This window comes from Rana temporaria, chromosome 11 (assembly GCF_905171775.1).
Source record: "Rana temporaria chromosome 11, aRanTem1.1, whole genome shotgun sequence".
Lineage (NCBI taxonomy): Eukaryota > Metazoa > Chordata > Amphibia > Anura > Ranidae > Rana > Rana temporaria.
The window spans coordinates 10,390,844-10,416,415 of NC_053499.1; the positions used below are offsets into that span (position 1 = coordinate 10,390,844).

At 46.1% G+C, this 25,572-nt stretch overlaps 1 protein-coding gene across 1 annotated transcript in view; it reads left to right on the top strand.

Annotated features, from left to right (window-relative positions):
- LOC120917025 (tetratricopeptide repeat protein 17-like) overlaps positions 1–25,572 on the top strand; it is an 80,842-nt gene that overhangs the window by 33,778 nt on the left and 21,492 nt on the right. Inside the window, exons 11-16 of the mRNA XM_040328013.1 lie at positions 578–715; positions 2,224–2,339; positions 3,292–3,460; positions 3,550–3,627; positions 6,603–6,827; positions 8,109–8,295. Coding sequence (XP_040183947.1) covers positions 578–715; positions 2,224–2,339; positions 3,292–3,460; positions 3,550–3,627; positions 6,603–6,827; positions 8,109–8,295 — 913 coding nt within the window. The remainder of the gene's footprint in view (positions 1–577; positions 716–2,223; positions 2,340–3,291; positions 3,461–3,549; positions 3,628–6,602; positions 6,828–8,108; positions 8,296–25,572) is intronic.

Below are 25,572 nucleotides of genomic sequence, written 5' to 3' on the forward strand. Positions count from 1 at the left end.
TTCCTTTGCGGTTAAAAAGTGACAAGCTCCGTCTGGTATTTTTTGGTGGCAGGCAACAGTGGAAAGCTTCAGCTGGTGGCAGGATAGTGACATTCCGCATCTGGTGGCAAGCGACAATCCGCATCTGGTGGCAGGTGACACTCGGGGCTCCCACTGATTCTGCATTAAGGTGAGTTGAACCATTTCATTTTAGTTTATCAGGTAATTTAAATAATGCGCTTCAATCATCCTGACACCATACCAACCATGGTGCCGTGATGATTGAAACGCCAACACCAGCCATTGCCCCAACAAATTGCCTTGAGGAAAACGGCATGCCTCCCCCAAAAAAGGTTGGGGACCACTGGTAAAAGGGACCTGTTTGAAGGCGTAGAGATGCTGGAAAACTATATTGTAAGATTAAATGAAGTGGTTTTTTTTTTTTTGCACAAGAAATGCAAGCACCTAGCTAATATTTCTCCTGACTTTAGTGTTTACATTTTGCCTTTTCATTCTATCTATTGCCCTTGTCCTGAATATTTGCCCTGTATGGGTTTATAAGTAGAAATTTTACATTTTTTTTTTTTTTTTTTTTTAGTTTGGTGAAGACACGTCCTCTGCATATATGACATCTGTGAATATAGACCAGCAAGCGAATCAGACCGTGTTCCCACAGCGCCCTCCAGTGCCACGTTCTGTCATAAGAGTCTGGGACAAAGATGCTGCCATGTTTGATGTAAGTAAAAAATATATCCCTTTATTATATAGATAATAAAAGTACGGGTTGGCAAAAAAGTTGGGGCAGAGGAAAGATCTTTCGCTGGGGTTAAGGACACCCTCCTCGATGGCTGTCTACCGTACAAAGGAGCTCTCTTCTAATAGTTGAATAGGATTTTGTCCAAGATTTAGTGTATGTCTTCTGATCTGATAGCAGTCTCTCTACTTCAGTTACCGTATTTATCTGCCTATAGCGCGCACCCCTAATCTAGAAGGGAATTTCCTGGGGAAAAAAAAAAATGAATTGCTTAGTTTTGGTGTCTTGCCCGGCGGCCTTGTTCGGTCCGGCGTCCGTTTGCGGCCATGTACGGGGTCCGTCCAGCCTTCCTTGCCGAGTCTGCCCAGGTGTCCGTCTGCGGGGTCCGTCCAGTCCTCCATCCGCACGTTTCCCGGGGTTGCGGCGGTGTTCGTTTTTGAATTAGGCGCCGAGCCGAGAGGAGCCGGATTTCCTGTTTGTTTGGCTTCTCTCGCGTGGCTGCGGGCGGAGCCGAGCATAGCCGAGTGCGCAGTACACTCGGCTAGGCTGCGGCGCTCGGCGCCTAATTAAAAAAACAGACACCGCTGCAACAGTATCAGCGTATATCGCGCACCCACGATTTTCCCCTGATTTTAAGGGTAAAAAAGGGCACGTATACGCTGATTAAATACGGTATAAGTTGCGCTTTGTTCAAGATGACTGTTCCTCCTCCTTTTTGTCTGCTTAGCAAATGACAATGCTTGGGGTTAACATGCAGCATGTTATCAGAAAATACTGTCAGACAATTTGCATTCTTCTGCATGAACGCTGCACATGGGACGATCATGGACTTTCCACAACAATGACCGTAAGCACAAGGCCAAGTTTGACCCTCCAGGCTGCTCTCCTGATGGGGGGGGGGGGGGGGGTCTGTGCTGATTATTTATTAGCGCTGCATGCCCAGGACCACCAGGGATGGCCAATCACACTGGACCGCCAGGTATGCCCACCTAGACCACCAGGGAATTTCCAATCTTTGCCCAGGCAGCAGTGCCCATCCACAATGCCCACCAGTGCAGCCTATCGGTTCCACCCATAAGTACCCATCATTGCAGCCTTTGAGTGCCTATCGGTGCCACCTACCAGTGCCCATCAACTTACTTCTTTACAAAGTTTTATAGCAAACAAAAGAAACTTTTTATTTCTTCTAAATTTTCGGTCTTTGTTTAGCAAAAACTAAAAACCGCAGAGGTGATCAAAAAAAATTCTGTACAGCGTAGCATGACTGCGCAATTGTCATTTAAACCGCACCAGCGCAGAAAGCTGAAAATTTGATTGGGCAGGAAGGGGGTGTAAGTGCCTGGTATTGATGTGGTTAAAATGCCATATATCTGTGTGTTTCCTATAGATGGGGAAAATCTGGGGAAGCTGACAGTTCTAATATGGAACATCTTTTCTTTTTTTTTTTTTTTTTTCCCTTTTTCTTCTTCTCTTTTTTTTTTTTTTTGTAGAAAGGAACAGATCTCCTCTGGCCGAAAAGAGAAGACTGTGTCAAGAGGTTCCCCACTGTTCCTCCACCTGAAGAGCTTCCAAAATATCATCTACCTCCCGTGCAGTCAGGTCTGAGGTGAGTCTGGTTTCATTGATGCTCTTTAGCACCGGTACGTTTTTGCTTTGGTTCCTGGCATGTTTTGTCTCTAAAAAGGTGATTGTACAAGATCATGCTCTCTCTAGTAGATGGTAAAAATCATTCCAATTAAAGCGGAGTTCCACCTAAAAAAAACAACGTTGCAGAAATCGACAGCATTATGCATCAGCAAAAACATTTGGAATTTAAAAAAAAAAAAAAAATTCCTACCCCCTTCAGCACTGTTGCTATGGGGTCCCTTGTATTCTGCCACTTCCTCGCTATGGCGCCTGACGTCGTTTCCCTCGGCGCCCATGTTCACTGGTGCTCCTGGGAGATGTGTGTGTCGTCATTTCCCAGGTGTCAGTGGGCAGCGCTGAGGGCTTCGTTGCCATCACAACGGGGCGGGCGCTTCCGACGACACCACCCGATTTGTGATGGCAACGTCAGACGTGTACGTAGCTGCGAGCCGTACATACTGCCCATGCGCGAGAACGGGCAGTGCATGCTGGTCGCTGGGCTGTACCGTGTCCCAGAAGATGGTGCTTGTGGGCTTCACATTCCCACAAGCAAGATGGGGGGAAATGCCAGCAAAGCAGAATATAAGTTATCTTACTTTTGTGAAATCGGCAATCAAGCGGCGATCCATCTGTAAAAACGTGAGTGCTATAAATAATTTTATTAAAAAAACGAAACTCATGCAAAAAGGAAAATTAAACAGTTGGAACTCCGCTTTTTTTCCCGCCTCAAATTGAGAAGCGGGGGGGTTACAAAAATATATATATTGCCATTTGGGGACCTCCGGGGCCCCTTGCAGGGGGAATGCCTGTACCCCCCCTTATGGCGGCCCTGCCAATAGTATAAAATCTGGGATCATTTTTGAGACGGTGTGTTTTTATGAAGGAATTGCTCCTATACCGGCCCTAAAATTCTTGTCTTCTACCTCCTTTAGCGTCAGCCCGGCTGTATTAAAGCATCTCGAGGCAGGAAGTGACCTGCACACACCAGACTGCACCTCTGTCGCAGATGTGCGCAAAAACGAGACCCTTCAGAGGCTGCTCGCCGAGCTGGAGGGAAAGCTGGATCTGCACGAACTAAAGCCCGATAGGCATGCACAGCGGGTATGTTCACCCACAAAGGTCATGGATTATGTTTAAATCTCAAAGCAAGTGCTGTAAAATTTCACATGCGTTTTTTTCTTTTTATCTAGGTGGTGGATAAACTCATCAATAACCTCAGTATTTCTGAAGAGGATCTGAGGGTCTCTTTATACCACTCTCTTAACCAGGTGGGCAAAATACCCCCTCTACAGCTGCCTCCCACCTTGGTGATTGTAAAGGCTTTAGTGTTTTTACCTAAAATAAAATAGATTTACACTTGCCTGCTCTGTGCACTGGTAATGCACAGAGCAGCCCTGAACCTCCTCTTGGGTCTGCTTTTAGCTCCTCCTCTTCCAGATTGCCATGGAGGCAGATGTGGGCTTGTTAATTAAAGTAAGGCAGTGCCATATCGCAAAAAAATGGCCTCCTCATGAAGGGAGGGGGGGGTGGGTAAATCTTCTGGAGGTCAGGTGGATAAAGTGATATTATCCCAAAGTGGTTACCATCCATATGGCCATCAGCACAAACCCCCCCCCCCCCCCCCCTGTCACAGGAGCAGCCGATCGGCTCTTCTCTACTCGCGTCTGATAGACGCGAGTGAGGAAAAGCTGATTACCGGCTTTTCCTATTTACATCGTGATCAGCCATGATTGGACACGGCTGATCACGTGGTAAAGAGTCTCCGTGAGAGACTCTTTACCTTGATCGGTGTTGATCAGTGTTGCGGGGTGTCAGACTGACACCCTGCAACAACGATCGCCGCGATGCACGCCCCCGGGGCGGCTCAAGTCCAGTCAGGATTCTACAACCACTTTGCCGACGTCAATATGTCATTGTAACTAAAGGCAAAACTTTTATTTTTTTCGTTTTGGATAGAGGAACGATGGATTCGAATCTCAGTTTTATTACTGTCTGTGACCCCTGTTGTGGAGATTTACCCTCTTTGTCCTGTTTTATCATTATTATTGAAAGTAAAAGTGGTCAGTGTAAATCCCCCCCCCCCCCCTTACATTGGTGGTTACTGTGAATGCTTCTATTACATTAGTGGTCAGTGTAAATTTCCCCCCCTTACATTGGTGGTTACTGTGAACGCTTCTATTACATTAGTGGTCAGTGTAAATTTCCCCCCCTTACATTGGTGGTTACTGTGAACGCTTCTATTACATTAGTGGTCAGTGTAAATTTCCCCCCCTTACTTTGGTGGTTACTGTGAACGCTTCTATTACATTAGTGGTCAGTGTAAATTCCCCCCCCCCTTACATTGGTGGTTACTGTGAATGCTTCTATTACATTAGTGGTCAGTGTAAATTTCCCCCCCTTACATTGGTGGTTACTGTGAACGCTTCTATTACATTAGTGGTCAGTGTAAATTTCCCCCCTTTACATTGGTGGTTACTGTGAATGCTCCTATTACATTAGTGGTCAGTGTAAATTTCCCCCCCTTACATTGGGTTGTCCCCAGAAAAGTAATAAAGGGGAAATCTTCCCATGAGGACAGTAGTTCTGGTGACCTGGGGGACCCCAAGAAATCCCCCTAATTTGCAGGGATTTCCTGTTTGGTCATGGGACAGGAAGTGAAGGAAAATCTCCCCAATGGGGCAAAATAAACCTTACAGGGGTTTTAAGCCTTCCTTACTCCTTATCCAAAATGTGAATAGTTTTGCTATAGTTTTACTTAGAGTGTGACTTTCCTGACTTGTTAGCCTTGCCCCTTTCCAATCCTTCTGTCCACTTTGTGGTGAATGATTGGGGGTGTAGCTGAAGAGGGCAAGTTTGAGACTCGAGGGCATGAAAAATTGAGTCTGAGTATCTTCTTCAGCTCTGGAAGATTTTACCCCCTTAATGACCAGGCCATGTTTTGCTGTTTGGCAACTGTGCTGCTTTAACTGGTGATTCCACAGTCATGCAATGCTGTACGCAAACAACATTTTCCCCACAAATAGAGCTTTCTTTTGGTGGTATTCGATCACCTCTGCTCTATAAACAAAAAAGCAGCATATGTTTTTGAAAGAAACAAAACATTTGTTTTTTTACTTTCTGATATAAAACATTTCCAACAAAGGGAAAAAAAAAATTCAAAATGTTGTTCTATATTTTGGCCAATATGTATGTCTTTGGTAAATTAAAATCCCAATAAGCGTATATTGATTAGCTTGCGTGAAAGTTGTAGCGTCTACAAACTAGGGGCTATATACTGGATTATTTTTTTTACTCGTAATGACGGTGCTCAGTGACTTAAAGTGGAGGTTCACCCGGAAATGTTAATTTTTAACCTTAGATTGAGGCTCATTTTGTCAAGGGGAATCGGGTGTTTTTTTAAAAAACTAAGCCGTACTTACCGTTTTAGAGAGCGATCTTCTCCGCCGCTTCCGGGTATGGGCTGCGGGACTGGGCATTCCTATTTGATTGACAGTCTTCCGACGGTCGCATCTATCACGTCACGATTTTCCGAAAGCAGCCGAACGTCAGTGCGCAGGCGCCGTATAAAGCCGCACCGACGTTCGGCTTCCTTCGGCTACTCGTGACGCGATAGATGCGACCGTCAGAAGCCTGTCAATCTAATAGGAACGCCCCGTCCCAACGAGCTTGTGCATAGAAGCGAACGCATACGCGAGTAGCGCCCGCATATGAAACCGGTGTTCAAACCACACGAGTGAGGTATCGCCGCGATCGTTAGAGCGAGAGCAATAATTCTAGCCCTAGACGTCCTCTGTAGCTCAAAAAATGAAACCTGTAGAATTTTTTAAACGTCGCCTATGGAGATTTTTAAGGGTAAAAGTTTGACGCCATGCCACGAGCGGGCACAATTTTTAAGCGTGACATGTTGGGTATCATTTTACTCGGCGTAACATTATCTTTCACAATATATAAAACAATTGGGCCAAATTTATTGTCTTATTTTTTAATTCAAATAAGTGATTTTTTTCCAAAAAAAGTGCGCTTGTAAGACTGCTGCGCAAATACGGTGTGACAAAAAGTATTGCAATGACCGCCATTTTATTCTCTAGGGTGTTAGAAAAAAAATATATAATGTTTGGGGGTTTTAAGTAATTTTCGAGGAAAAAAAAATGTTTTAGTCTTGTAAACACCAAATCTGAAAAACACCTTCTATCCTTAAGTGGTTAACCCATTGTGTGTGTTTTTGTTTTTTGTTTTTTTTTAGCCATCAGGGTTGGCATGGTCAGTGCTGAACGAGGCGGCTCTGTATTGGCGATCTGTAGGAAACTGTACCCAGGCCATGGCTTGCCTGCGCAGGGCATTGAACCTCGCACCATCTCAGCAACAGCATATCCCACTGGTGAATCTGGCCAACCTGCTAATGCATCACGGGCTTCATCTGGATGCCAGTAAATTACTACTTCATGCAATCGCTATAGACCGCTCAGAGGTGAGCTGCTTTTATTTTTATTTTTTATTTTTACTAACCCTATGAAGCTGCTGCCAATTTATTTTCCTATCAGTACAGAGCCCTTTTAAGCCCAGGTTCACACTGGGCTCTGGGAATGAAGCCGCGCGTGTTCCGATGAACTCTGACGATTTCACTCCCGCTTGTCAGTCCCGATTTCAGCCGCGATTCCAGAGACATCTGTGCGGGTTTCAATGTAAATCGCAGTCCGAAATCGCAAATAGTAGTACAGAAACGTAATTTTTAAATTGGCGCGGCGCTGCAAATGCAACGTCACACCGATTTTAAGACGGCACCATTGCCGCCGATTTGACACGTCGAATCCTACCAATGTGAACCAGGGCTAAGGACTCGTTTACAGGCTTCGGACACGCTTTGTTAACCACTTGTCCACGGGAGGATGCTTGATCGTTCTTATAGGCAGCGGGAGTTGACTTCCCCCCACCCCCCCCCCCTCCTGCCGCCGTGCGGTGCTTCTCCGGGCTCTCTGGAGTGTGCGCAATTTTAAAGCGTGACATGTTGGGTATCTATTTACTCGGTGTAACATCGTCTTTCACATTATACAAAAAATTGGGCTAACTTTACTGTTTTGTTATTTTTTAATTCTTGAAAGGTATTTTTTTCCTAAAAAAAAAAAAAAAAAAAGGCGTTTGAAAAATTACTGCGCCGATACCGTGCGGGGGAGAAAAAAATTGCAATGACCGCCATTTTATTCCCTAGGGGGTCTGCTAAAAAATAAATACATACATACATACATATATATATATATATATATATATATATATATATATATATATATATATATAAATTTGGGGGTTCTGATTAATTTTCTAGCAAAAAAATTTAGATTTTTACATGAAGGAGAGAAGTGCCAAAATAGGCCCGGTGATCAAGTGGTCAAGACTGCATGACACGGCGATCAGGCACAGTGAGGCTGCAGAATGGGCACAGTGTGAGGCTGCAGAATGGGCACAGTGTGAGGCTGCAGAATGGGCACAGTGTGAGGCTGCAGATGAACGTTGATTCTCTTTTCCACTTGCAGTAGCTGCTGCATTTCCTACCCTAGGCTTATACTCCAGTCAATACGTTTTCCCATTTTTCTTTTTTTATTGTGGTAAAATTAGGTGCCTCGACTTATATTCAGGCCGGCTTATACTCAGAGTATATGCGGTAGTTTAAAATGTGTGTGTGTGTGTGTGTGTGTTTTTTTTGTGTTTTTTTTTTTTATTACCATTTTAATATGTATCCAATTTTTTTGCACAGCCAATAACGTTGCTGAGTCTGGGAAATGCCTACCTCTCGTTAAAGAACCTGACGGGCGCACTTCAAGTCTTCCGCGTAGCTCTGGATCTTCGCAAGCCGTGTATGGATTGTGAGGGCGGCTTACAGATGATCCGGTGCCTGCAGCTTTATCCTCTTCTGTACAACGTCAGCACCTCGGTGTGCAGCGGTAAGCATGTCGCCCCGCTCTCTGTTCACGGCGCCCCTCGTTGGGTTCATGGACTACTCCTTCCAATGACTTGTTTTTGATTTATAATGTTCCTACTGCAGCTTTATAGCTGGATAAATGATATTTAAGTATTCAAATAAACCTCTATGATGACTTTAGCTGTTCTGTGAGTTGTCCGGTGCTTGTGGTTTTGTTGTTTTTTTTTTTTTGTTTTTTTTCAGCTGGTTGTTAATTTGTTCAGAAGTTACATTTCCATTATATGGTGAGCCCAGCTAAAGTCTGTGTCTTGTCACATTCGGCTCCCCGTCACAGATTGCTCAGGAAGTGACGTTCCGTCGCCGCCATCTTGCTACACCCGACACAGTAATGACGGCGTGTGAAGCGGGCAAGCGGACTAAATCCGACTGATTGTTTACATGTTAAATGTGAAAATCGGAGGTGTTCTGTCGCATTAGCAACCATGCAGGTCTGCTGCTTTTAACCACTTAACGACCGCCACATGTACATGTACGTCCACAGAATGGCACGTACAGGCAGGTGGGCGTACGTGTACGTCCCTGCTTTTCCGCGGGTCGGGGGTCCGATCGGGACCCCCCCTCCCCCCCGGTACATGCGGCGGTAGGAAATCATGTGTGAGCGATCCGGGACGACGGCGCGGCTATTCGTTAATAGCCGCCCCCTCGCGATCGGTCCCCGGAGCTGAAGAATGGGGAAAGCCGTATGTAAACACGGCTTCCCCGTGCTTCACTGTGGCGGCGCATCGATCGTTTCATCCCCTTTATAGGGAGACTCGATCGATGACGTCAGACCTACAGCCACACCCCCCTACAGTTGTAAACACACACTAGGTGAAACATAACTCCTACAGCGCCCCCTGTGGTTAACTCCCAAACTGCAACTGTCATTTTCACAATAAACAATGTAATTTAAATGCATTTTTTGCTGTGAAAATGACAATGGTCCCAAAAATGTGTCAAAATTGTCCGAAGTGTCTGCAATAATGTCGCAGTCACGAAAAAACCCGCTGATCGCCGCCATTAGTACTAAAAAAAAAAAATTTTATAAAAATGCCATAAAACTATCCCCTATTTTGTAAACGCTATAAATTTTGCGCAAACCAATCGATAAACTCTTATTGCGATTTTTTTTATTTTTTTTTATCAAAAATAGGAAGAATACGTATCGGACTAAACTGAGGGAAAAAAAAATGTTTTTATATATGTTTTTGGGGGATTTTTATTATAGCAAAAAGTAAAAAATATTGCATTTTTTTCAAAATTGTCGCTCTATTTTTGTTTATAGCGCAAAAAATAAAAACCGCAGAGGTGATCAAATACCACCAAAAGAAAGCTCTATTTGTGGGGAAAAAAAGGACGTCAATTTTATTTGGGAGCCACGTTGCACGACCTCGCAATTGTCTGGTAAAGCGACGCAGTGCCGAATCGCAAAACCTGACCTGGGCCTTTAGCTGCATTTTGGTCCGGGGCTTAAGTGCTTAACCACTTAAGGACCTTGCCTGTTTTTCAGATTTGGTGTTTACAAGATTAAAACAGTTATTTTTTTTGCTAGAAAATTATTCGGAACCCGTATTAGCGGAAGATATAGTGCTCCATTGATGGTGTCAGTGGGAGGAATAATGCCCCAAGGGCCAGATAAAGGCCGGCAAAGGGCCACATCTGGCCCTGCTGTAGGGTGTAATATATATATACCCTACAGCAGGGCCAGATGTGGCCCTTTGCCAGCCTTTATCTGGCCCTTGGGGCATTATTCCTCACACTGACACCATCAATGGAGCACTATATCTTCCGCTAATACCAATGATGGGATACCATTCATCCTACTAATAGGGGCACTACTCCTCCTCCTCTTATTGACCACCAACCCTGAGGCCATATTTATCTTCACTGGGCCTGTGACATTTTCTGCCTCTACTGGCCACATTTCGGCCCCCCTAAAGTCCTAGGACAATAAACTGGCCCTTTTGTTGGTAAAAAATTTGGAGACCCCTGCCCCAGAGAATAATATGGCGGTCATTGCAATACTTTTTGTCGCACCGTATTTGCGCAGCGGTCTTACAAGCGCACTTTTTTTGAAAAAAAAAACACATTTTTTAATAAAATAAAACCGTAAAGTTAGCCCAATTTTTTTGTTATTTTGTGAAAGATAATGTTACACCGAGTGTAACATTACCGCTCGTGGAATGGCGTCAAACTTTTACCCTTAAAAAAAATCTCCATAGGCGACGTTCAAAAAATTCTACAGGTTGCACCTTTTTTATGACTTACAGAGGAGGTCTAGGGCTAGAATTATTGCTCTCGCTCCAACAATTGCGGCGATACCTCACTTGTGCGGTTTGAACACAGTTTTAATATGCGGGCGCTGCTCACGTATGCGTTCGCTTCTGTGCGCGAGCTCGTCGGGACAGGGGGCTTTAAAAAAATAATTTGTTTTCTTTATTTTAATTTATTTTATTAATTTTTACGCTGTTGTGTAAAAAAAAAAAAAAAATGGGTCACTTTTCTTCCTATTACAAGGAATGTAAACATCCCTTGTAATAGAAAAAAGCATGACGGGTCCTCTTAAATATGACATCTGGGGGTCAAAAAGACCTCACATCTCATATTTAGACTAAAATGCAATAATAAAAAGTCATTTGAAAAAATGACGACAAAAAAAATGTGCCTTTTGACGTGGCTTCCGCCCTGCTATGCTATGGAGACGGGCGGGGGGCCATCTTGCCCCTCACTCGTATCAACACACAGCAGAGTGAAGGACCCGATCGCCTCTGCCGATGGCTCCGGTAAGCGGTTGAGGGCGCGGGAGAGCGGCGGGGGGCCCCACTCCCGCCACCGATTTAATGGTGATCTCGCGGAGGATCCGCCGAGGAGACCACCGTTATCGTTTTACAGGACCGCTCACGGAAAAGATGGATACCTCGTTGTGGCAGCGGCTGCTGTCGTTACCGATATATCCATCTTTAAAGTACCGACGTATATGTACGTGAGTGGGTCCTTAAGTGGTTAAATTTAACATCTAAACAGTCCGTAAAACACTGTATTTAAGCATATAAGCTCCGTTTTGTGTTGAAAATACTTGAGAAATCTAAAACTCCGATGGGTGTAACAAGATGTCCGCTTGCCCCCTTCTCACTCTATCATTATGGTGCAGGAGTGTGGGGTGTACCAAGATGGCGGCGACGGAACGTGACTTCCGGAGCAATCTGTGATGGCGAGCGGAATGTGACAAGACACCGGCATTTCAGTTGTCGTTAGATTGCCGCCGCGGTCACAGCATCAGGAAAGGCCGCGGCTTCGGCCTAGCTCCGGATCCGTGGCACCGCTAGCGGCCATGTTAATAATCGGCCTAATTTGGATAAAAATCGGCCGATGCCAATTTCTCAAACGGCCAAATATCGGCCAATATATCGGTCGACCGCTAGTCTCTATAATGTCGAATCTTTTCTCTTTATGTAGAATAATATTGGACTAATAGAGTTAAGGTTAGGCACAATTAAGGTCGAATCTGTCATTGAAGGCTTATGGTATCTGTTGAATGTTCTAAGAAGGAAAAAAAAAAATAAAAAAAAAAATTGACTTCATGTCTCTCTATGTCGAATCTTCATGTCTCTCTGTGTCGAATCTTCATGTCTCTCTGTGTCGAATCTTCATGTCTCTCTGTGTCGAATCTTCATGTCTCTCTCTGTGTCGAATCTTCATGTCTCTCTCTGTGTCGAATCTTCATGTCTCTCTCTGTGTCGAATCTTCATGTCTCTCTCTGTGTCGAATCTTCATGTCTCTCTCTGTGTCGAATCTTCATGTCTCTCTCTGTGTCGAATCTTCATGTCTCTCTCTCGGTCGAATCTTCATGTCTCTCTCTCGGTCGAATCTTCATGTCTCTCTCTCGGTCGAATCTTCATGTCTCTCTCTCTCTCTGTCGAATCTTCATGTCTCTCTCTCTCTCTCTGTCGAATCTTCATGTCTCTCTCTCTCTCTCTGTCGAATCTTCATGTCTCTCTCTCTCTCTCTCTCTCTCTCTCTCTGTCGAATCTTCATGTCTCTCTCTCTCTCTCTCTCTCTCTCTCTCTCTCTGTCGAATCTTCATGTCTCTCTCTCTCTCTCTCTCTCTGTCGAATCTTCATGTCTCTCTCTCTCTCTCTCTGTCGAATCTTCATGTCTCTCTCTCTCTCTGTCGAATCTTCATGTCTCTCTCTCTCTCTCTCTGTCGAATCTTCATGTCTCTCTCTCTCTCTCTCTCTGTCGAATCTTCATGTCTCTCTCTCTCTCTCTCTGTCGAATCTTCATGTCTCTCTCTCTCTCTCTGTCGAATCTTCATGTCTCTCTCTCTCTCTCTCTCTCTCTCTGTCGAATCTTCATGTCTCTCTCTCTCTCTCTCTCTCTCTCTCTCTCTCTCTCTCTCTCTCTCTCTCTCTCTCTCTCTCTCTCTCTCTCTCTCTGTGTCGAATCTTCATGTCTCTCTCTCTCTCTGTCGAATCTTCATGTCTCTCTCTCTCTCTCTGTCGAATCTTCATGTCTCTCTCTCTCTCTCTCTCTCTCTCTCTCTCTCTCTCTCTCTCTCTCTCTCTCTCTCTCTCGAATCTTCATGTCTCTCTCTCTCTCTCTGTCGAATCTTCATGTCTCTCTCTCTCTCTCTCTGTCGAATCTTCATGTCTCTCTCTCTCTCTCTCTCTCTCTCTCTCTCTCTCTCTCTCTCTCTCTGTCGAATCTTCATGTCTGTCTCTCTCTCTCTCTCTCTCTCTCTCTCTCTCTCTCTCTCTCTCTCTCTCTCTCTGTCGAATCTTCATGTCTCTCTCTGTCGAATCTTTTCGATGTAGCGGTTTGTTTTCATGCACCCCCTACAGTCCAGTGCATGAAAACAATTTCAGTTCCAGGAAAAAAGTAGAACCTGCTGCATTTTTTCCTGTACTGGAACGTGGTAAAACAAATAAAAAAAAAGAAATGGATCCCAGTACAGTGAAAAGGGAAAAAAAGTATCTGGAAACGCATCAAGAACGCACCATAAATGCATTAGGAGTTTTTTACAATGACGTTTTTTTTTTTTTTTTTTACAATGACGTTTTGGAATAAGATTTTAAATATTGCGGTTTCTGTCCTTTTTGCACGTGCTAATCTTAGGTTGTGGTGTTCTGAATGCATCATTAGTTGAGGCCTGGCATTGCCAGGAGGTGCTTTTGTGAGCTTTCTCTTGATTCCATTCTGTAATAATATAGTTAGTCAGCAGAGGGCGCCATTTCATTGAGAAAAAAATATATATTTTCTCATATTAGAAGATGTAACTACAGTTCTATTGATGAAGAATCTCCAAGCTGTATAACAAAGCATTAGGCAGCCACTGCTATCCAGGAAGCTAATGACAGAAATTCTAGACCAACTAACTTTTTATTTATTTTTTATTTTTAACTTTTTTTTTTTTTTTGGACTGGTTCAACAAAATTCAACAGGCTTGTTTACACTGTTGCAGTGAAGGACTCTCTTCTCTGAGGACACGCCTCCTTTTTACTGTCAAGTCAGAAAGCCGAAAAACATCGGGAATTGGCTTAACGGCCATACTTGACATTGGCTAGGCCACCTAGGGGGCAGCTTTATCTTTACGCCGGCGTACCTCTTACAGAAACGGTGTATCTTTACTGCGACGGGCGCGCGTACGTTTATGAATCGGCGTATCTAGTCATTTGCATATTCTACACCAAACTCAATGGAAGCGCCACCTAGCGGCCAGCGTAAATATGCGCCCTACGATACGACGGCGTAGGAGACCTGCGCCGCTCGTATCTTAGCCTAATTTAACCACTTGATTACCGAGCCTGTTTTTCAGATTCGGTGTTTACGAGACTAAAACAGGTTTTTTTTGCTAGAAAATTACTTAACCCCCAAACATTATATATATATTTTTTCTAACACCCTAGAGAATAAAATGGCAGTCATTGCAATACTTTCTGTCACACCGTATTTGCGCAACGGTCTTACAAGCGCACTTTTTTTGGGGAAAAAAACACTTTTTTGAATTAAAAAATAAGACAATAAATTTTGCCCAATTTTTTATATATTGTGAAAGATAACGTTACCCCGAGTAAAATGATACCCAACATGTCATGCTTAAAAATTGCGCCCGCTCGTGGCATGGCGTCAAACTTTTACCCTTAAAAATCTTGATAGGCGACGTTTAAAAAAATCTACAGGTTGCATTTTTTGAGTGACAGGGTAGGTCTAGGGCTAGAATTATTGCTCTCGCTCTAACGATCGCGGCGATACCTCACTTGTGTGTTTTTCCTATTTATTTTTATTTAGTTTATAATTTTTTTCCACTGAAATAAAAATTATCACTTTTATTCCTATTACAAGGAATGTAAACATCCCTTGTAATAGAAAAAAGCATGACAGGTCCTCTTAAATATGAGATCTGGGGTCAAAAAGACCTCACATCTCATATTTAGACTAAAATGCAAGAAAAAAAAAAAAATTGAAACATTTTTTTAAATGACAAAAAAAAAATGTTTCTTTAAGACGCTGGGCGGGACTGACGTTTTGACGTCACTTCCGCCCAGCAGAGCTATGAGGACGGGTGAAGGAAATTTTTCCCTCACTCGCAACCCCAGTCAACAGGCGAACAGTCCCGATCGCCTCCGCCGCTACCGACAGCTCCGGTAAGCGGCGGAGGGCGCGGGAGAGCGGCGGGAGGCCCTCTCCCGCCACCGATAACGGCGAACTCGCGGCGAATCCGTCGCGGAGACCGCCGTTATCGTTTACAGGATCGTTGGCACTAAAGATGGATATCTCGGTTGTGGCAGCAGCTGCTGCTGTTACCGAGATATCCATCTTTAAAAACAGGACGTCTTTTGACTATGGGCCAGTAACCAAGTGGTTAAGCGTATCTGGTTTCCAGAATACACTTAAATTTACAACGGCGCAGATTCAGAGTTACGAAGGCGGCGGCGTAACCCTACGTGAATCTAGCTATAAATGTACTGAGTTGCTCCTATTGTACAAATGTTACATAGTAGGTGAGGTTGAACAAAAACACAAGTCCATCAAGTCCAACCTATGTGTGTGTGATTCTATGTCAGTATTACATTGTATATCCCTGTATTTTGTGGTCGTTCAGGTGATTAATCATTTCTTGAAGTTATCGATGCTCCCCCGCTGAGACCACCGCCTGTGGAAGGGAATTCCACATCCTTGCCGCTCTTACAGTAAAGAACCCTCTACGTAGTTCAAGGTTTAACCTCTCTTCTTCTAATTTTAATGAGTGGCCACGTGTCTTCTTAACCCCCTAGGACCGCCTCCTGCACATTTACGTCGGCAGAATGGCACGGCTGGGCACAAGCGCGCGCCCGCGACCCGAAGCTCCGTGACCGCTGGACCCGATCGCTGCTGGAGTCCCGCGATCGGTCCCCGGAGCTGAAGAACGGGGAGAGCTGTATGTAAATACAGCTTCCCCGTTCTTCACTGTGGCGCCGTAATCGATCGTGTGTTCCCTTTTATAGGGAAACGCAATAGATGACGTCACACCTACAGCCACACCCCCCTACAGTTAGAAACAGACATGAGGTCACACATAACCCCTTCAGCGCCCCCTTGTGGTTAACTCCCAAACGGCAATTGTAATTTTCACAGTAAACAATGCATTTTTAATGGTCCCAAAAATGTGTCAAAATTGTCCCAAGTGTCCGCCATAATGTCGCAGTCACCAAAAAAATCGCTGATCGCCGCCATTAGTAGTAAAAAAAAAAAAAATGCAATAAAACTATCCCCTATTTTGTAAATGCTATCAATTTTGCGCAAACCAACCGATAAACGCTTATTGCGTTTTTTTTTTTAACAAAAATATGTAGAAGAATACATATCGGCCTAAACTGAGGGAATGTGTGTGTATATATATGTGTGTATATATATATATATATATATATATATATATATATATATATATATATATATATATATATATATATATATATATATATATATATATTATACAATATACACATATATAAAAAAAATTTGGGGGGGGGATATTTATTATAGCAAAAAGTAAAAAATATTGCATTTTTGGAAAATTGACGCTCTATTTTTGTTTTATAGCGCAAAAAATAAAAACCGCAGAGGTCATCAAATGCCACCAAAAGAAAGCTCTATTTGTGGGGAAAAAAGGACGCCAATTTTGTTTGGGAGCCACGTCGCACTACCGCGCAATTGTCAGTTAAACCGACGCAGTGCCGAATCGCAAAAACTGGCCGGGTCCTTTAGCTGCCTAAAGGTCCGGGTCTTAAGTGGTTATTTAAGTTTTTTATGGGGTCACCAGTACGGTATTTGTGAATTGAAATCATATCCCCTCTCAGGCGTCTCTTCTCCAGAGTGAATAAGTTCAGAGCTCCCAACCTTTCCTCATAACTAATATCCTCCAGACCCTTTATTAGTTTTGTTGCCCTTCTCTGGACTCTCTCCAACTCCAGTACATCTTTCCGGAGGACTGGTGCCCAGAACTGGACGGCATACTCCAGGTGCGGGCGGACCAGAGTCTTGTTGTATAAATGTTGACTTTGTTCTAGAAAGTCACAGCTTTAGCCAGCCCTTGTTTCCCGCTCAATTTAGCCGTTTGATGGGCGGCCTCATAAGCCAATAGCGAACAGGAGAATGTGATTTACCAAGTGCGTACTTCTGTTGATTTGCATGATGGAGGCTCCTGGGTGTTAGGATTTTAAAGCGGAGGTCCACCCAAAAGAAAAATTAAAAATGAAAAACCAGCAGCTACACATACTGCAGCTGCTGGATTTTAGTAAATGGGCACTTACCTGTCCTGGAGTCCAGAGATGTTGGTACCCACGGCTGATGTTTCCATCAGCTGTCGAGTGCTGCTGCCGCCATTGGGTATAAGGGTACCCGCATGCGCGAGGCCCGCTCCTCTCTGTTGGCCTGGCGGCCGGGGGAGGGAGGAGGAGTGAGCCCTGCACTAACGTCACGGGCTGCGGCTCGGACTCCTGGAAGTGGGAAAGGATATCTGTCAGACAGGTATCCTGTCCCCCCGGGAAGGTGCCAGTTGTGGCACTGGAGGGAGAGGGGGGGGGGGGGGGGGGAGTCCAATGTGTGGAAGTTCCACTTTTGGGTGGACCTCCACTTTAAGGGCTCTCTGAGTATGCTTAAAAGCAATTCATTTACATCAGGGGTCTCAAAACGTTCTAGACAAAGGGCCAATTTATTGTTCTTCAGACATTAGGGAGGCCGGACTGTGGTACCACAGGAGAAGAAAATGCCCCAACATCACTGGAAGTAAATGCTGCCTCTGACTTGGTGTTCAGTAGAAGTGAGAAAAAAAAGACATGGCACCTCTGGTCAGTAGGACGATAATAGTGCTCTGTCATTGGTATTGGAGGAATAGTGCTCCATTGTTGGTGTCATTGGGAGGAATGGCGCTCCATTGTTGGTGTCATTGGGAGGAATAGCGCTCCATTGTTGGTGTCATTGGGAGGAATAGTCCCCCGTCATTGGGAGGAATAGTGCCCCGTCATTGGGAGGAATAGTGCTCCATTGTTGGTGTCAGTGGTAGAAATAGTGCCTCATTGCTGAGGTTAGTGAGAGTTATGGTTCCCCGGGGGCCGGATAAAGGCAAGCAAAGGGAGGCATTCGGCCTGTGGGCCACAGTTTGGCGACCACTGATTTGCATTATTAGTTTTGCCAGGTTAAAATTGCCTCTGACTTGGTGTTCAGTGGAAGTGGGGAAAAGTGGGGAAAAAAAGGCATGGCACCTCTGGTCAGTAGGATGGGGATGGTGCTTTGTCATTGAAGGAATAGTTCCCCATTGTTGGTGTCATTGGGAGGCATGGCGTCCCGTCGTTGGTGTCATTGGGAGGCATGGCGTTCCGTCATTGGGAGGCATGGCGTCCCGTCGTTCCGTCATTGGGAGGCATGGCGTCCCGTCGTTCCGTCATTGGGAGGCATGGCATCCCCGTCGTTCCGTCATTGGGAGGCATGGCGTTCCGTCATTGGGAGGCATGGCGTCCCCGTCGTTCCGTCATTGGGAGGCATGGCGTCCCCATCGTCGGTGTCATTGGGAGGCATGGCGTCCCCATCGTTGGTGTCATTGGGAGGCATGGCGTCCCCATCGTTGGTGTCATTGGGAGGCATGGCGTCCCCATCGTTGGTGTCATTGGGAGGCATGGCGTCCCCATCGTTGGTGTCATTGGGAGGCATGGCGTCCCCATCGTTGGTGTCATTGGGAGGCATGGCGTCCCCATCGTTGGTGTCATTGGGAGGCATGGCGTCCCCATCGTTGGTGTCATTAGGAGGCATGGCGTCCCCATCGTCGGTGTCATTGGGAGGCATGGCGTCCCCATCGTCGGTGTCATTGGGAGGCATGGCGTCCCTATCGTCTGTGTCATTGGAAGGCATGGCGTCCCTATCTTTGGTGTCATTGGGAGGCATGGCGTCGGCGGCATTGGGAGGCATGGCGTCCCTGTCGTCGGCGTCATTGGGAGGCATGGCGTCCCTGTCGTCGGCGTCATTGGGAGGCATGGCGTCCCTGTCGTCGGCGTCATTGGGAGGCATGGCGTCCCTATCGTCGGCGTCATTGGGAGGCATGGCGTCCATATCGTCTGTGTCATTGGGAGGCATGGCGTCCCTATCGTTGGTGTCATTGGGAGGCATGGCGTCCCTATCTTTGGTGTCATTGGGAGGCATGGCGTCCCTATCGTCGGTGTCATTGGGAGGCATGGAGCCCCATTGCTGGGGTTAGTGGGAGTCATGTTACCCTGAGGGCCGGATAAAGGGACGCATTCGGCCCGTGGGCCACAGTTTGGAGACCACTGATTTGCATTATCCGTTTTGCCAGGTTTCCTGTACATTCCCTTAAAGAAAGCATTGTAGGGCTTGTATCGGGTACAGGGACATAACTGTGGTGTCTTTCACATTGGCCTTTGTGCTTTCATTGCATCGTTCATTGTTTCCCCCTCCTTGTCTGGCTCGTGTTCCCTGCTCGAAGCCCAGCCATCTGAGGCTATGATTATTATTCGGGGCACGGCCTCCGCCTCTATATGTAGCGGCAGAACGCCATGTGTGAGAGGCATCAGTAATCACATTTTCTAGTCTCTCTTATCTGCAGAACGGGGTTGGAGAGTTAAATTTAGCACAGTGTTTGGGGGCCCCCGAGAGCGGAGGGGAGTCACTTCGCCGGCGTTTCACGTCACAGGCCGAGCCCCAGCCAGGAGGGGGGGGAGGGGGGATATGAAAGCAGCGGCACAGGGGACTAGCAGTCACTTTATAGAAAATAAGCAGGACCCCATTAATTATTGAGCGGGTTATTTTTAGCCTGGCTCCCTTTTGTGCCGGAGAGATGTAAGCCTGTCTTTGCTCTCCGCCCATCGCTGATGCGTTTTGGAAATGGATCGTCGGGTTGGGTGTTCAGCCGTCACGCCACCAAAACGTGACACATTGCAGGGGGGGGATTGTAAAAGGTTCAAGGCCCGGGGAGGGAGGGGGGGGGCACCTGAGGACACGACTACTGTGCTGCAAGAGATGGCAGCCAATCATTCGTGTACTACTACTGTTCTGTGTGCGCTTAACTAGTAGGAGGTGCAATCTGATTGGTCGTGATGCCTGCCCACATTTTACAGATCATTGCTTTGTTCAATGCGCTTTTAAAGGAGACCTCCAGAAATGATAAAGGACTGAAACGCACATCGCACTGTGGCGTTGTGTCATCCCAGCGCAGTAAGACGATGCAGCGACATCGCACGTGCATTGCAGCAAACCACAGTGTATGGTTAGGGCCGTCTTTATTGTTGAATGGACCCGGGGCAAAATGTTTTGGGGGGGAACCCCACCCCCCCCCCCCCATGCAATTTTGCTGTCCACCTGCTCTGTGACATACAATAAATATCGGCTAAACTTAAAATCAGATTACTGTATCAGACCAGGCAGTGATTGCGATTGGTTGCCAGAGGTTACAGGATATCATTACCACTTACTTGACTGGTTGCTAGAGGTTACAGCAAACATTGCGGCTCGCTGATTAGTTGCTAGAGGTTACAGCACTTGATTTCTTCTTGTTGGGTTGCTAGAGATTACTGTACAGTAATACTGCTCACTGATTGGTTGCTAGAGGTTACAGCACACATTGCGGCTCACTGGTTGCTAGAGGTTACAGCACATGATTTCTTCTTGTTGATGGGTTGCTAGAGATTACTGTACAGTAATTAGGGCTGGGGAAAAAATCTATTTGAATCGTGTTGCGAGGTCAAATCGATTCAGATTTTGACCAAATCGATTTTTTTATTTATTTTTCTCCACAGACTAGGCCGAAGCCGCGGCCTTTTCCCAGGAGCTGCGGGCAGGATTTTTTTTAGGCGAGGCCTAGTCCGCGGCCTTTTTCCAGGATCGCAGCGAGCTGCAGGCAGGATTTTTTTTAGGCGAGGCCGCGGCCTTTTTCCAGGATCGCGCCAAGCTGCCTGCAGAATTTTTTTAGGCGAGGCCAAGGCGTAGTCCGCTGCCTTTTCCCAGGATCGTGGCGGGCAGGATTTTTTTTAGACAAGGCCTAGTCCGCGGCCTTTTTCCAGGATCGCAGCGAGCTGCGGGCAGGATTTTTTTTTTAGGCGCGGACGAGGCCTAGTCCGCGGCCTTTTCCCAGGATCGCGGCGAGCTGCCGGCAGGATTTTTTTTAGGCGAGGCCTAGTCCGCGGCCTTTTCCCAGGATTGCGGCGAGCTGCCGGCAGGTTTTTTTTAAGCGAGGCCGAGGCGTAGTCCGCTGCCTTTTCCCAGGATCGCGGCGAGCTGCAGGCAGGATTTTTTTTAGGCGAGGCCGAGTCCGCTGCCTTTTCCCAGGATCGTGGCGAGCTGCAGGCAGGATTTTTTTAGGCGAGGCCTAGTCCGCGGCCTTTTTCCAGGATCGCGGCGAGCTGCAGGCAGGATTTTTTTAGGCGACGCCTAGTCCACGGCCTTTTCCCAGGATTGCGGCGAGCTGCCGGCAGGATTTTTTAGGGGAGGCCGAGGCGTAGTCCGCGGCCTTTTTCCAGGATCGCGGCGAGCTGCAGGCAGGATTTTTTTAGGCGAGGCCTAGTCCACGGCCTTTTCCCAGGATTGCGGCGAGCTGCCGGCAGGATTTTTTTAGGCGAGGCCTAGTCCGCGGCCTTTTTCCAGGATCGCGGTGAGCTGCAGGCAGGATTTTTTTAGGCCGAGGCCTAGTCCCCACGGCCTTTTCCCAGGATTGCGGCGAGCTGCAGGCAGGATTTTTTTAGGCCGAGGCCTAGTCCCCACGGCCTTTTTCCAGGATCGCGGCGAGCTGCAGGCAGGATTTTTTTTTTAGGCGAGGCCGAGTCGTAGTCCGCTGCCTTTTCCCAGGATCGTGGCAAGCTGCGGGCAGGATTTTTTTTAGCCGAGGCGTAGTCCGCTGCCTTTTCCCAGGATTGCGGCGAGCTGCGGGCAGGATTTTTTTTAAGCCGAGGCGTAGTCCGCGGCCTTTTCCCAAGATCGCAGCACACTAGGTTTAAGCCGCGCCTAAAAACTTAGGACCGGCGCAGTGTACATCAGAAAAAACAACTCGATTTTGAATTGTGAATCAAGTTTTTTTTTTTTTTTTTTTTTTTGCCCAAAATCATCCAGCTCTAAAGTAATACTGCTCACTGGTTGCTAGAGGCTACAGCACATCATCTCTTCACTGCAGAGGGACATGATATACATATGATAGCCGCCTTTATTTACATATGAATGCCACCGGCCTTGGCTATTTACATACGAATGTCTCCGCTATTTACATATGAATGCTCCCGTTATTTACATCATGGTGCATGACTGTGTGGTGTGTTTGTTTTTTTTTGTTTTTTTTGTTTGTTTGTTTTTAAAGGGTTGACGGCCCATTCTTTTGCAAGGGCTGAATTGGCACAACAGAGAAAAAAAAAAGTTTTGCGTTTAATGCAAAGGATTATGACAGTAAGATGTGAATGATCCCAAAATCGGGGTAGGGTTTTAACCACTTCAGCCCGAGGCCATTTGGCTGGCCAATCACCAGAGCCCTTTTCGCGATTCGGCACTGCGTCGCTTTAACTGTCGTGCGACGTGGCTCCCAAACAAAATTTACGTCCTTTTTTCCCCACAAATAGAGCTTTGTTTTGCTGGTATTTGATCACCTTTTGTGGTTTTTATTTTTTGCGCTATAAACGAAAATAGAGCGACCATTTTGAAAAAAATATGAGCTTGAGGCCCTCCGTGACCAAACTCAGGGGTGTTGTGTGAAACATGTCGGAGGGGGGGGGGTGGGGCGTGGCTTGAGTGGCGCCGACTGAGGCCAGTGTTTAATTTTGGCTGAAAATTTCAATTTCGTTTTTAGTCTTGGGACTAAAATGGCATTTTAGTTTTAAAGGATGTATAGGGGATGCTTGATCCTATAGAGGATGATTGATCATATAGGGGATGTATAGGGGGATGCTTTAGCCTATAGAGGATGAATGGGGATGCTTGATCCTATAGAGGATGATTGATCATATAGGGGATGTATAGGGGGATGCTTGATCCTATAGAGGATGAATGGGGATGCTTGATCCTATAGAGCAGGGGTGTCCAACTCCATTTCATCGTGGGCCCCATCAGCATTATGATTGCCCTCAAAAGGGCCGGTTGTATCTGTAAGATTAGATGTCCAGCGCATCCCCTCCCCTTACATTAGATGCCAAGAGCCCCTCCCCCACCATCAGAAGTTGAGTTCCCCCGCTCTCCCTTACATCACAGTGCACCTCCCTTTCCTTATGCTGCTGCTGGGAAGAAGCTGGATGCATTGCTTAAAAGCAGAAAGTAAGGATCTTGAGGAAGACCAGAGGAGGGCTGCAGCTGCAGGAGAGCTGCGAGGGCCACATGAAATGGTCTGGAGGGCCATATTCGGCCCGCGGGCCTTGTATTTGCTACCTATGCTATAGAGGATGAATGAATGTAAAGTTGCGGCGGCGTAGCGTAAATCCCCCGCCGCAAGCCCGCCTAATTCAAATTAGGCAGGTAGGGGGCGTATAGCATTTAAATTAGGCGCATTCCCGCGCCGAACCTAATGCGCATTGCGCCGTCCCTAAAATTTCCCGACGTGCATTGCGCTAAATGACGTCTCAAGGACGTCATTTGGTTTCGACGTGAACGTAAATGGCGTCCAGCCCCATTCACGGACAACTTACGCAAACGACTTAAATTTTTTAAATTTCGACGCGGGAACGACGGCCATACTTAACATTGGTTGCCCCTCATATAGCAGGGGCAACTTTATGCGTCGCAAATCTAACGTAAACGTAACTTCACTGCGCCGACCGCGCGTACGTTCGGGAATTCGCGTATTTTGCTAATTTGCATACTCGACGGGGAAAACGACAGAGGCGACACCTAGCGGCGAAAAAAAAAATGCATTTAAGATCCGACAGCGTAAGAGACTTGCGCCTGTCGGATCTAATGGATATCTATGCGTAACCTGATTCTAAGAATCAGTCGCATAGATACGACGGCCCAGATTAGGACTTACGACGGCGCACATTGCGTTGCGCCTTCGTAAGCCCTTTCAGAATCTGGGCCATAGAATGTATGGAGGGGTGCTGCAATCTACAATGGGCAAAAATGTTGCCTTTCATTTTTTATTTTTTTTTTTTACTTTTGCCTTTTTTTTTTTTTTTTTATAAAGTTTTTTTTTCCAGATTGTGGAAATGAGTCACAACAGAAGCCCGTCGACGGCTTCTGTAAAACGTTTTCGGTTCCCGATTGCGTCTTCAGTCAGCGATGACGTCGGCGGGAGTCCAGTAAATATAAATTATAGTATTTGAGCTCTCTCGAGACCCGGCGACGGAAAGAGGACGCCAAACCAGCCTTGCGGCATCAGAAAAGGGGCTTCATAGAAAAAAAAGATATATTTTATTGCGCGATCCGAGAGGGAGACGTAATTCATCATAAAAAAAAAAACCTCCTTGCTTTTTTTTTTTTTTTTTTTTTTTTTTTTTTTTTACATTTTGATTTTTATTTGATGTCAACGAACGAGCTAATTTTAGCCTTCAAGGCAAAGAGTAGAAATTGCACGTCACCGGCGCGCTCATGAATTACACATTAAGCTTCGTTAGGTGTCGCCACTTATTTCAAGCAAGTGTAAAACAGATTGTCGTTAATAGGCGAACGCAATGCCTCGCCGTGCTGCGCTGGTTTGTAAGTGACGATTCTCCCGCTTTCTACGCAGAGTTGGTTTTTAATGGCATTAGATCAAAAGGCTCTTTTAATTCGCTATTTATTATTCCGCTCATCGGACGCTCCGCAAGAATTTTTTTTTTTTTTTTCAGCCACTGAACTGTGAAGTTGATGTGATTGACAAATATGCAAGTTTTCTCTTTTTTTTATTTTTTTTTATTTTTTTTACTTTCCAGCATGCTGGTCGGGGGTGACTATAGTTGAAGTGAAAATGTATTTATCTTTTTAAAAAAAAGGACAATAATTTCTTAACAAATTAGACCCTGATTTTAACCACTTAAAGCGGAGTTCCACCCTGAAAAAAATCTTTAGACCTAAAATCTAAAAAAAAAAAAATGAAAATAATTTTTACTTACCCTAAATAGCTGTTGCTATGCGGAAGTCCCGAATCTGCCTCTTCATCTTCCGCGGTGGATTCTCTTCCTCCTCCTGCACTCGGTTTCTTCTTGTGAATGGGGCGCGCTGCATTCTGGGAACTGTGTGTGTCCCAGAAAGCAGCCGGCCCATTCACAAAGCGACGCGCTGCTCGCGCATGCGCAGTAGGAAACGGGCAGTGAAGTCGCACGGCTTTACTGCCTGTTTCCCTTCCTGTGGAGCTGCCAGGATTGAGGATCGACCTCGGCGGGGGCTGACATCGCTGGCGACTAGGACAGGTACGTGTCCTTATTAAAAGTCAGCAGCTGCTGACTTTTAATATTTTTTTTAAAACGTACAGGACGCACACGAGGTGACCGCGAGAGGAGCCGAGCCTGCCCGACTATACTCGAGTGTACTGCGCTCGGTATATGTCAGCGCAGTGGTTCGAACAAAGCGCGGGTATCGGCGTATATCGCGCACCCACGATTTTGTCCTTATTTTTAGGGTAAAAAAGTGCGCGGTATACGCCGATAAATACGGTAGATATTTGTGTTTTAAATGGCCATCTTAAGGCTCCATTCACATCTAGGCGTTTTCACGCCAGACGCTCGTGCCGCTGGAGGGGAGATTTCACATTGGTGTCTATGGAGATGGTTCACATCTCACGCCGAATGCCGAAACGCCGTACGCCTGCCGCCTGAAAATAAGTCCCGAACCC